General features: G+C 43.2%; 1 protein-coding gene across 16 annotated transcripts in view; it reads left to right on the forward strand.

The window, feature by feature from the left end:
* The window catches only part of TCF4 (transcription factor 4), a 901,809-nt gene that overhangs the window by 701,053 nt on the left and 187,445 nt on the right, over nt 1-13,311 (forward strand). For all 16 annotated transcript variants that reach the window (XM_033934037.1, XM_033933979.1, XM_033934084.1 and 13 more), the window contains one exon: nt 1,324-1,429. In XM_033934037.1, the coding sequence (XP_033789928.1) occupies nt 1,324-1,429 (106 nt within the window). The remainder of the gene's footprint in view (nt 1-1,323; nt 1,430-13,311) is intronic.

Below are 13,311 nucleotides of genomic sequence, written 5' to 3' on the forward strand. Positions count from 1 at the left end.
TTCACAAATCTGCTGCCTCAGGGTGTAACGTATCCGATCAAGCTGGAACCAAAGCAGAACCTTATAGTTAAAATTGGACCAGTATTTATCTTCACAAAACTCCAATAAAAACCAACGATACATACCTTTAAATGGGAGGCTAAACGCATCTCCTGCATCCGGTTCATAGACAATGGCGCGAAAGACAAAAGCGCGCGCTGACAATTGAGCGTAGCGCGCACCGCCGCACCGCTCTAAATTACAGTTTTTAGGGGCTCCGACGGGGGGGTTTTGTTGGGGAACCCTCCCAGTTTACTTAATAGACATCGCGCCGGCGTTATGGGGGGTTTGGGGGGTTGTAACCCTCCACATTTTACTGTAAACTGAACTTTTTCCCTAAAAACAGGGAAAAAGTGAAGTTTTCAGTAAAATGTGGGGGGTTACAACCCCCCACACCCCCACAACGCGGTGCGATGTCTATTAAGTAAAGTGGGGGGGGGGGTTCCCCCCCCCCCCCCGTCGGAGCACTAAAAACAGTAATTTAGAGCGGCGCAGCAGCGCACGCTTCGCTCAATTGTCTGGGCGCGTCTTTGTCCCGGCGCGCTTTAGACCTGACACCCCTGCATCCAAAGATGGCTCCACATAGCTCGCACTGGATTTGAATGCTCACGGTATGCTGTCGTCATAACCGGAAGTAATAATGCGTCAGTCTGTCTTTTAACATCTTCTATAAGCAAAGCATAACACAGCACAGTGCTTTTTTCATGTAAAGGAGGCTTTTTTTTTGCCAATGAGGTGAACGCCTAACCACCGTTATACCACCATTTGTGAAGGTGGGAGGGCCCTTGTCTGAGTCTGTTGTTTAGCCTAAACTGTGTTATTAATACACCACTTGACATTGTGCATCTTTTTTAGTGAAAGTATTTTGATAATACTGTTGACTTTTCACAATACAGTATCTGAGTCTTTTTTGCAATTATTCCCTGACACATGTAGCCTAATTTTAAAGTTCATGATATTCTAGAATCAGCATATGGTCAATATATTTACAATGGTACATGTACTGGTAAATGATTCACAACTGTTCAAGATGAAGCCTGGAAAAAGCCATACCTGCTTTTCTTTTGAGGCTTTAAATGTATTTTCCATTCACACAAACAAGGGCTTCTTTATGTTCTGAAAAAAAAAAAAAAAGTACTATTTAATGTGTGGAAAGAATCAAAATGTAGCACAGTAGAAACCAAGCACTGCATTGATTTTCTGCTTCTCTTTAAACAGAGCATGCTTTGTGATCTCTCGGTTCTTTCTGAATTCATTCTAAATTAGCTCTTTTATCCCATCTAGGTTTATGCCCCATCAGCAAGCACAGCTGACTACAACAGGGATTCGCCAGGATATCCATCCTCAAAACCAGCAGCTAGCACTTTTCCTAGTTCCTTCTTCATGCAAGGTAGGATGTCGCTTCACAGCTAGAAACCATTGAACATTTTTGTGTATTTGTAGCAGTGTGATTTAGAAGTATCATCTCATATCTCATTAGTTATCAGTATTATTTCCTGTACACACACAAAAAAAAACATGCAGATCAATATTTAAAAGTAGCGCAACGCATAAGTGTGATTTTCTTTCGTTCTTTTTTAATGACACTTTGAAATGGTTAAATGTTCAAAGAGTTCCATTTAACCCTTCATTTGGCATTGTTGCTCAGAAGCAACATTTGTCTTTTATGGCTCTTATGGGAGATCTGCATTAGAGAATGACACAGTGACAAAATTAATCACCGTTCCCGTCCCCGCGGATAACCACAGGAAACCATCTTCATGTCATTCTTTAAGGAGAGAGGGAAGAATCAGAGTATAATTGGGCACAACCACTGACCCGCAAGCTTTGCTTTGAAGAATGCTGTGTAGAAGGACTGAGGTTGAAATAGACACTAGAAAATGACATGGGATTATTTTCCGCGGTTATCCGCGGGGACGGGAACAGTGATGAATTTTGTCACCGTGTCATTCTCTAATCTGCATATCCAAATGCCTGTTAATTGGTACTGTTGCTCTTGTTCAACATCCAGTTATGTAAAGCAGCCGGTTTCACCATCTGCCAATTAAAGGGTTAAAAATAGGGCAGGATTCAGGGCCAGCTGGGAATGGAACTTAAAGTTATTCTTTTAACAGCAAAATTCAGGGCAATAACATGCATTACTTTACCTTAAGCTTACAATGCACAATTATTATGTGATTTTTTTAGGTGGTTTTTTTCAATAAATATACTGTTTAAACTCGACAGTGATCTTAACCATCTGAGATAATATACACCTATTACCATACAGTTTTTTGGAACCTCAGGCCACCACTCAGAGCTCAAACTCGTTCATTGCTCTAAGCTTTATGTGGAAGCTCCTCATTGGATCCTTTTATATTTTCTAACCTCTTTTTGCTTTTGTAATAAATTTTTTTGTTATTTCTTAAACAGTTTTATATAGATTCAAGGCTTAAAATATTAAGCACTACTTAGCTTGGTCTTGTGGTCTTTGGCTACGGGGAATTTCACACCAACATGTTTCGCTGGATAGCTTTATCAAGGTTTTACCCCTAGGATACAACAAAAGCCAATTACCATCTTAATACAGCACCACCAGATATTACCTTTACTAGAGTGCCCTATTATCTCGCTTACCTTTCAAATTTTCCGCCAAAACTTGTGACCACTTCTCCACAAATATGGCGGCCATATTTGTGGAGAAGTGGTCACAAGTTTTGGCGGAAAATTTGAAAGGTAAGCGAGATAATAGGGCACTCTAGTAAAGGTAATATCTGGTGGTGCTGTATTAAGATGGTAATTGGCTTTTGTTGTATCCTAGGGGTAAAACCTTGATAAAGCTATCCAGCGAAACATGTTGGTGTGAAATTCCCCGTAGCCAAAGACCACAAGACCAAGCTAAGTAGTGCTTAATATTTTAAGCCTTGAGTCTATATAAAACTGTTTAAGAAATAACAAAAAAATTTATTACAAAAGCAAAAAGAGGTTAGAAAATATAAAAGGATCCAATGAGGAGCTTCCACATAAAGCTTAGAGCAATGAACGAGTTTGAGCTCTGAGTGGTGGCCTGAGGTTCCAAAAAACTGTATGGTAATAGGTGTATATTATCTCAGATGGTTAAGATCACTGTCGAGTTTAAACAGTATATTTACTTTACCTTAAGGCATGTTAATTTATTACTGAAGACATCATAATGAGATGCAAATGCATGCAAATAACTATGTAAATCATTACAAAATATGCAAATGCATGCAAATCAAATAAAGTTACGTGCAGTAGAGCCACACACTATTTTTTTTCTTGTCAGGAACATCAGGCAACTAAGTTGCAGCTCAGAGCTCCCAGACCACTTCTTATAGGGTCCAGCAATAAATGTTCTCCCTACCCCCAATGATCTCCCCAATAGACACAACCCACCCATATCACTTCCCACCCATGGGGTCCCTCTCTCGTTCAAGCCCCTCCTCCCATCCCATAGCTCCTCTACCCTAGGCCTACCTTTACAAATTCCTGGGGTCTAGTCAGTATGGGCCAGCAGTGATCCCCAGTTGCTCTACTATTGCAATCAGGTTCAAAATGGCGCCAGCATCCTTTAGCAGTAGTTTCACAGTACCACCACTAGGAGTCAAATTGCCATATAAGTGCCTGTTAGCAGTACTTGCTAGCCTGTAAGCCCAATATTTACTGACACTATCCAGATAGCGCTGGGAGGAATTAAGCATGAGCTAGCACTTATCCACTGCTGCTACTCTCTGAATAATACACATGCACAATATCTATCCCATTAGAAGGTCCACCGATCCTAAATGGAGGGCCATAAGAACATAAGAATTGCCACTGCTGGGTCAGACCAGTGGTCCATTGTGCCCAGCAGTCCACTCCCACGGCGGCCCTTAGGTCAAAAATCAGTGCCCTAACTGAGTCTAGCCTTACCTGCATACGTTCTGGTTCAGCAGGAATTTATCTAACTTTGTCTTGAAACCCTGGAGGGTGTTTTCCCCTATAACAGCCTCCGGAAGAGCGTTCCAGATTTCTACCACTCTCTGGATGGATTTAACAATAAAGAGTCATCCATCTTCCAGCATTTAACCTCTTCTTGCTTCTGTAGAATCCAAACAACAATATTTATTGGAGCATGATCTGACCATGTTTGGGAGCAATAGTTGATCTATCTACCTGGGGTACAAGTTCTTTACTCACTGACCAAAAATCTATTCTAGAATAGGTGTCATGGGGTTCTGAATAGAATGTGTACTCTTGATCCAATGGATGTTGAAAATGCCATATATCAATTAAATCCCAATTCTCCAAAAACTTTTTCAGATGTTTCCTTTCTTTTTTGCCATACATAGCAACATGGGAGGAATTATCTCTCTCCGGGTTAAGGGTCAAATTTTTGATAAAACTACAGCCTCAGCACCCTATGGTTGTGGGTTCAAACCCACGCTGCTCCTTGTGATCCTGGGCAGGTCACTTATTCCCCCCATTGCCCCAGGTACATTAGATAGATTGTGAGCCCGCCGGGACAGACAGGGAAAACTGCTTGAGTACCTGAATAAATGCATGTAAACCATTCTGAACTTCCCTGGGAGAACGGTATAGAAAATTGAATAAATAAATAAATTATCAAATTATCCTCTAAATGGGATTTATCAAAAATTAAATGCACAGGGAGGGGCCCAATGCCCTGACTGGCTCAGACGCCTAAGGCCTCTCCCAACCTCCCCTCAGAGGGGTTTAGGAAAAGGAGAAAGAAAATAGAAGGAGAAAAGACAGCCAAACTTAAGTGGAGTCATGGTTTAACTTATATGCCATGTTAAAAGTTTTCAACACAACTTTGAAATGCTTTAAAAGATAGTTCACCCCAAATATGGTAATATCTAATAAATACACATGCACACATAGGCCCTGATTCTATAAAGTCCGCCTAAAGTTAGGCGCCTACATCAGCATGCCTAACTTAATTGAGACTTAAAATCTCATAATTGACGTTAATTGGAATGAATTGAAAGTTAGGCACACATCTTGTTAGGCGCGAATTCTGTTTAAGTTCTCCTGTCTGTGTTATAAATCAATATTTGGTCTGGCCCCCACTTATCTAGTTTCCCAATTTAACCTGGCAAGTTCTATTAGGCCCACACGAAGAATACATCTATTCACCTATCCGACAGTAAAGACCTGCCACTACAAAAGATTCCTGGACAGAACCCTTTCCTTCCAGGCAGGCAAATGGAACGATTGGCTGAGTAACGTTATCACGCTCTCTTCAACCTACTTCAATTTCAGAAAATTGGTCAAAATGAGTTTGTTCAATCGATTTGTAAACTAAGAATTTTTATAGCTCTGCTATTTCAACCAGTAACCTTAAGAACTATATAGCTTTCCACTTCTTTCATTATGTAAGATTGTATTGATGACTCTGAATTGTGACCTCTTCGCTGATTGTCCAGTGCTTCTTGTTGTAAACCACCTCGAACTTCATGGCTTTGACGGTATATAAGAATAAAATTATTATTATTATTATTTATTATTATTAAAAGTTAGGCACCTAGTACAAAGCGCATAGTTATAAGTGGGCATGGTTAAGGGGCAGATCATGGGCCTGTTTTTGAGTTAGGCACAGGCATTTAGGCCACGAAAACACTGGCATTAGTAGGGTGTGCCTAAAAGTTTTGATTCCTAGCAACATTTAACACCACTTAGGTGACACTAAGTGTGATTCTATGTAGTGCAGTGGTCTCAAACTCAAACCCTTTGCGGGGCCACATTTTGGATTTGTAGGTACTTGGAGGGCCGCAGAAAAAATAGTTAATGTCTTATTAAAGAAATGACAATTTTGTATGAGGTAAAACTCTTTATAGTTTATAAAACTTTCCTTTAACAGTTAAAAGGAAAGATATATCTAATATAATAAAATGATAGGCCGCGCATGCGCACTAAAAAAAACGTGTTCCCTGATCCCGTCGCGGAAACACGACTGCGCATGCGCGGGTTTTACATCACCACTTGCTCGCGGCGGCTTTCAAATAAAAAAAAAATTACACAGCTGCGGCGGCCTTCCTCAACCCCGCCTCTCACTGTGAATGGTACCGGCTCCTCTCTCGAACTACACCAGGATCGAGAGAGGAGCTGCAGCGCTGGCTTTCAACTTAAAACAAACAAACAAAAAAAATCAACTGGAGATCGCCACTCTCACCCAGCTCCCACTGTGCAAACTCCCCCCCCCCAACTTAAGATCGCCGCTCTCACCCGGCTCCCGCTGTGCAAACCCCCCCCAACTGGAGATCGCCGCTCTCACCCGGCTCCCACTGTGCTACCACCCCCAACTGGAGATTGCCGCTCTCACCCGGCTCCCACTGTGCAAACCCCTCCCCCAACTGGAGATCGCCGCTCTCACCCGGCTCCCACTGTGCAAACCCCCCCCCCATGGGAGGATGCGCCGCAGCAAAGTGCTGCTCAGGTACTGGAGGGGGAGAGACATATCGCTTCTGCACCGGTACAAACATCCCTCCAGCGTTGGCAGTCGCTGCACGTTAAACAGGCTGCTTCAGGCTTTCTTCTGCAGTTGAGTCCCTCTGCCGCATCACCGATGACGTCATCAATGACGCAACAGATAGACTCAACGGCAGAAGAAAGCCAAAGCAGCCTGTTTAGCGTGCTGCGGTTGCCAACGCTGGAGGGAGGTTTGATCTTAAAGTCATCTTGCTGGGAGGGTCGCAGAGTCAGCGGGGGTTGGACTGGGAGAGGAGAGAAGCGTCTGCCTCGGGTGCTTCAGGCAGCAGCAGCGTTTACAATTCACTGCTGTTGCCGGCTTCAGGCCTTCCTCTCTGGCCGGTCCTGCCTACTTCCTGTTTTCATGAAGACAGGACCGGCCAGAGAGAAAGACCTGAAGCCAGCAACAGTAATGAATTGTGAACGCTGCTGCTGACCAATTAAGTAGTTAAATGAGGAAAGGGAGCAGAGGGGGAGAGAATGGCTTGGAGGGAAGGAGGAAGGTATGCCAGACCAAGGCAAAAGGAAGGAGGAGATGGAGAGAGGCCATATGGGAGAGAGAGAGAGAGATGGAAAGAGAAGAGAGGGCAGTGAATGGAAGGGGCAACATAGAGGGTGAACAGTATTCTAGCACCCGTTAATGTAACGGGCTTAAAGACTAGTAAACTATAAAGATTTTTACCTTATGCAAAATTGTCATTTCTTTAATAAGAAATTAACTATTTTTTCTGCGGCCCTCCAAGTACTCTATTTTTTCTGCAGCCCTCACATTTAAAGTTTAATATCTTTCCTTTCTCAAAACTGACACATTTCAATCACTATATTGAAAATAAAATCATTTTCCCTACCTTTGTTGGCTGGTGACTTTATTTTTCTGTGCTTTCAGCTATGTTTCCAGGGCCTTCTTGTCCGTTGACTGTTTTTCTCTCCGTCTTCACTTAATGCCTTGTATCCATCTTTGGCATTAACTTAATATTCAATTTTTCTGCTTTCTTTTCAAAATCTACATTTCCATGTCTTACCTTTCCTTCTATCTCTCTCTTCTTCCATCCCTATTTCCATGGTTTGACATCTTTTTTCTTCCTTTTCTCCCTCCCTCCTTCTTTCCTTTTCCCTGGTCTTGCATCTGTCTCCTTCCCTCCCCCCTTGCCCTGGCATCTCTCCCTCCCCCTCTATGGTCTGATATCTCCTTTCCTTCCCTCCTTCCCATGAACTTGGCATCTCTTGTTCCTCTCCTCTCCCTTGTCTTCCTTCTCCTTCCTTCCCTCTCTTTTCCCAATTGGGTGCAGCAGCAACAAAAGCAGCATTTCCCTTCCCCCTTTCCTGTGCAGGAGAGGCATTTCTCTTCCTCTCCCTCCCTCTCCCTTTCCCAATGCAGCAACAGCAGAAGCAGCATTTCCCTCCCCCCCTTTCCTGTGCAGGAGAGGCATTTCTCTTCCCCCTTCCCTCCCTCTCCCTTTCCCTGTGCAGCAGCAGCAGCATTTCCCTAGGGTCCTCCTTTCCATATGCAGCAGAGCATTTCTCTTTCCCCTCCCCTTCGGTTCCCTTCCTTGTGTAGCAGCAGCGTGTCTGGCTGGCTCCCAATTGATCGTTCCGTTCAAAGCCGCGGGTGGCGGCTCCTCGCGAGATCCGCGCCTGCGTAAGAAGCCTCTCTGATGTTGTGACGTCAGAGAGACTTCCAATGCAGGAGTGGATAGCGCAAGAGCCGCCACCTGCGGCTTTGTATGGATCGATCGACTTGAGCCGGCCAGACACGCTGCTGCTCCACAAGGCAAGGGGGAAGAGAAATGCGCGAGGAGCCGCCGCCGCTTTACAGTTGATCATCGCGTCCAGACCGCGGGCCGCAAAATAGCACCTGGAGAGCCACATGCGGCCCGTGGGCCGCGTGTTTGAGACCACTGATGTAGTGTGTCTAACTTTTATAGAATCACATTTCCTATTTTCTAGGCACCATATATAAAATCAGGGCCATATTTTATAAAATATGAATGTTCATTGCAACTCCATTCCTGTTCCACTAATACTAGATCCCTAGAAACTCCTATGTGTGATCCACATATGCATATGCATATTTAGCCCTGCAGTTTTATTAGCACCCATTTTCACATATGAAACATTCTTTTCTTGTGGAAAATGCTTTCTAGATTACCGTTGTATTGATTATGAGGCATGGAAGAAATGTGTGCTTTTTTGATAGTACTTTGTATGTTGTATGATGCCATAGAACATGAGCTGTAAACAACTGTGGCATGGTCCCAGTAGTCTCTCCTGGCTCTCAAGTATCTTTAGCTGGTTTGCCAGCTAAAGTATCTTTTTTCATTGTTGATTTATGTCTGTTATTAAATGCCTCATTTGTTCCTTTCCCTTCTGTGTTGCAACCAGTGGATTTTTGCCGAGATGGGAAAAATAAGCAAAGCAAAGGTGCAGAATTATACAGAGATTTTGACCCAGTCATATGTATACATAGAAAATTAGAAACAGAGAAACATGATGGAAGTTAAAGGCCAAATGGTCCATCTAGTCTGCCCATCCGCAGTAACCGTTATCTCTTCCTCTCTCATAAGAGAACCAACGTGACTATCCCAGGCTTTCATGAAATCAGACACAGTCTCTGTCTCCACCACCTCTTCCAGGAGACTGTTCCACGCATCTGCCATCCTTTCTGTAAAAAAAGTATTTCCTATCACCACCAGGGAAGCAAAAAAGGTACGGGGAAAGCAATGGGCATGCACATGAGGCAAGGCGAGGCACAGAGTGTGGAGAGAAGGAGAGATACTGTGCCCTCAGCAGAACAGCGCCCGGGGCGGACCACCCCCTTCACCCCTCCCTAAGTACGCCACATGTATCATAAAATGACCATGAATAACCAGTGGTTCTATTTGTGCTAGTAATATCCTAGTCATTTCAATAATCATCATATAATCAATTGTTGCACTGGCTGGCTGATAAATCCAAAGGATTTGGAAAATGACGACAGAACACTTTATGCACTTTTGTCTGAATATGAAACAACCTTCCTGAATGGCAAATAATTACAAAAATAAGTACATAATCACTCCACATCCATGGCAATTTGTCCTTGGTTGAAGCTCAAAACAATAGACCAGAGGTATCAAGAAGTTAATTGAACACGCATTAGCATTCAAATGCCATAATTCTGAAACACAGCAAATGTCAGACTCTAAATCAGTAAATAAATCAAAAAGGATCTGCCATTTGTTGTTACTTGAGTGAGCGCTCAAAACACAGGCCCTTCAGTACTTCAACAGATTAGTTAGCAGTCCCATTATAAGTATCAAAAGAGATAAACTAGCAACTGAGAACTATGTCCATGCATTTTAAAATATAAGCTTAGCAATGTACCATTCGGATCATTCACACCCCGGATGGTGTGAATAACATGAAGAAAGACCTAACGAAGCTTGAAGATTGGGCTGAAATTTGGTAGCTAAAATTTAATGCTAAGAAATGCAAGGTCATGCATTTGGGCTACAAAAATCTGACGGAACAGTACAGTTTATGGGGTGGAGAACTTAAATGCATGACAGAAGAGCGAGACTTGGGTATGATTGTATGTGATGATCTTAAGGTGGCCAAACAGGTTGAAAAGGTGACGACGAAAATTAGAAGGATGCATAGGAAGAGGTATGGTCAGTAGGAAAAAGGATTGATACCCCTGTATAAGACTCTGGTGAGACTTCATTTAGAATATTGTGTTCAATTCTGGAGACAACACCTTCAAAAAGATATAAAAAGGATGGAGTCGGTCCAGAGGAAGGCTATTAAAATGGTTTGTGGTCTTCATCATAAGGCGTGTGGGGACAAACTTAAAGACGGAGGAGAGGCTTTGGAGGAAAGGCAGGAGAGGGGATTTATGATAGAGACATTTAAGTACCTACATGACATAAATGCTCATGAGTCAAGTCTCTTTCATTTGAAAGGAAGATCTGGAATGAGAGTGCATAGGATGAAGTTAAAAGGTGATAGGCTCAGGAGTAATCTAAGGAAATATCTTTTTACAGAAAGGGTGGTAGAAGCATGGAACAGTCTCATGGAAGAGGTGGTGAAGATTGAGACTGTCTGAATTCAAGAAAGCGTGGGATAGGCACGTGGGATCTCTTAGAGTTAGGAAGAGATAATGGTTACTGGGGATCCAAATTGGCTGCAGACTGATCGGGTTGAGAGACACGTCTGGGAGTTCTTTATAGAATCCTTTCACTCATTAAATTTACCTTTTGAAAACGATGCCGAAACAGAGAGGGACGAGCTGTGCTGGGGCCTCACGTAGCTCTTCGGCGACTGGATTCAGCAACATAGAAGACCTCCTTCGTCAGATGCAAGCCACCTCTTCAGTAGCTTTGGAGATGCTCCCGCTGGAGACGCTGCGAGCTTGCGGATCAACAGCGTTCCCCTTGGGATTGGATACTACGCTAAGCCCCGATGCAAGGGCACCGCCCTCGGAGCACCAGCTCGCCACAGACAGAGCAGTCTGAAGGGATTCAGTTACTGCAAGTCCAGGAGGCCGGAGAGATCGAAGAATGTAGAGCTGAGCTGGATACCATATCCTCGGAGGGTAGTCCAGAACTGAGCTCTGAAGTTCGAATTCATGGGGGCGAGAGGATCAAAGGAAACGACATGAAAGGAAAGCAAGAAACTGGAGGGGTTTTTTTGCCTACACCTTACCTGCCGTCAGTTCAGAAACCCCAGGAGGTAACTTTAGAATCTATTTGGGACCTTGTTGCTACTTTGCCTACATTAATAAAAATCCCCATTTCCAACATTTGGAAGAAATATGAAGGCTCAAGGGACAGATATTAAGAATTTATAAATGCAGATCTTAGATTCCAAAACTTCCTTAACAAATATCAATCAAGAATTTGATACCTTTAAAAAATCTCAAGAAACTCTGATAAAGGATAATACTAATTTGCGAAGAAAACTAAAATCATTAGAAAATTCATCTCCCTCAAATAACACTAGGTTGATTAACTTCCCTAGGAGTGCTTTGTATTCTCCAAGGGAACTGGTGACGAGATATTTCCTGGAAGTATTGGAAATTTCAGAGGAATTATTACCTCCTCTATTTCAAGTATATTACCTGCCGGGAAAATTACAAACTCAGCAGCAAGCTATTGCTTCTGATATGAATGTTACAACATTACTTGAACTTTCTGATAAAGAATTAGTTACTCCTGCTACATTACTATTGACAGTGGCTATGGCCCCAGATAAAAATTGGCTTATGAAAAATTTATTCAAACATATGCAGAAAGAATTTTTAGGTTTAAAAGTACAAATGTATCCAGATTTAGCTAGGGATACCCAAAGATGATGGAAGGAGTATCTTTTATTAAAACCTGGGTTTCTTGCATTGGGGGTGACTTTTTTCCTACGTTAACCAAATAAATTTATGGTTCATTACTCTTCACAAAAATATGTATTTTTTGAACCTTTCCAATTGACGACTTTCCTTTCATTGTCGTGATTGGAGAAGGATAAAGTCAAAACTTAATGCCCTAATTAAAGTTTATAAGAGGTGATTAATGTCAACTGGATATCAACCTGATCATGCATGCTTTCTTTAGTTATTTTATTTCTTTATTTTTGTCCCGCTATCTACTTTTTGGATCTCACCTATTGGGGACTAGAGCGATTAAGTGGAAAATTTTCTTTGTTATTATATTGATTTGGTGTTATATTGCTATCTGTACAAGTTTATGCTTGAAATGTAAATATGAAAATGATAAAAAATAAAAATAAAAAAGAGAGATAATGGTTACTGCAGATGGACAGACTGGATATGCCATTTGGCCTTTATCTGCCATCATGTTTCTATGAGAGTCTACCGCCTCTTCCCGATATATGGAAAAGAGATGACCACCCTATAAGTACAGTGGTACCTCGGTTTACGAGTGCACCGGTTTGTGAGTGTTTTGCAAGATGAGCAAAACATTTGCAAAATTGGTGCCTCACAAACCGAGCTTGCCTCGATTTACGAGCGCCTCCCCTCGCGATCTGCCCCCCCCCAGTGACCCGGCACCCCACGCCGCGATCCTGCACCCCCCACCCACCCGAACACTTTGCTTACCCTCCATCGGCACCCGGAACTGGCACCAACGCACAGGACATGCTGGTGCCGGTGCCTGAAGATCTGCAGTTCTTTTTGCTGGGCCTTGAGCATCTGCGCATGCTCAAGGCCTTCGAGTTCCCGGTCTCTCCGAGGTGCTCAAGGCCCAGCAAAAAGGACTGCAGATCTTTGGGCACCGGCACCGGCATGTCCTGTGCGTTGGTGCCGGTGCCGGGTGCCAGATGGAGGGTAAGCAAAATGTTTGGGTGGGTGGGGGTGACGGATCGTGGCGTGGGGGGGGTGCCAAATCGCGTGGGGGATGCCGAATCGTGGCGGGGGGGATTCCGGATCACGCAGGGGGGGCCTTCTTGAGCAGGGGGAGCAATGCTGGTTCTCGGGGGGATAGAGCAGTGCTGCTGGCCTCGGGGGGTGGGAACGAATCAAGCGAGTTTCCCTTACTTTCTATGGGGAAACTCACTTTGATATACGAGCAATTTGGTTTACGAGTATGCTTCTGGAACAAATTATGCTCGTAAACCAAGGTTCCATTTTACTAACAAAATGCACAAATGCATCTTTCCTTGCTTGGAAATGTACCACCTAGAGCAAAGTAAAACACAAGCTATAAATCCCACAATTGTACACTTAGGAACCCTTTTACTAAAGTTCAGACTCATGCAATTCACATAGACAAAATACATTTAGGGCTGGATTCAGTAAATGATGCCCAAAGA

This window comes from Geotrypetes seraphini, chromosome 1, assembly GCF_902459505.1.
Source record: "Geotrypetes seraphini chromosome 1, aGeoSer1.1, whole genome shotgun sequence".
NCBI classification, from domain to species: Eukaryota; Metazoa; Chordata; class Amphibia; order Gymnophiona; family Dermophiidae; genus Geotrypetes; species Geotrypetes seraphini.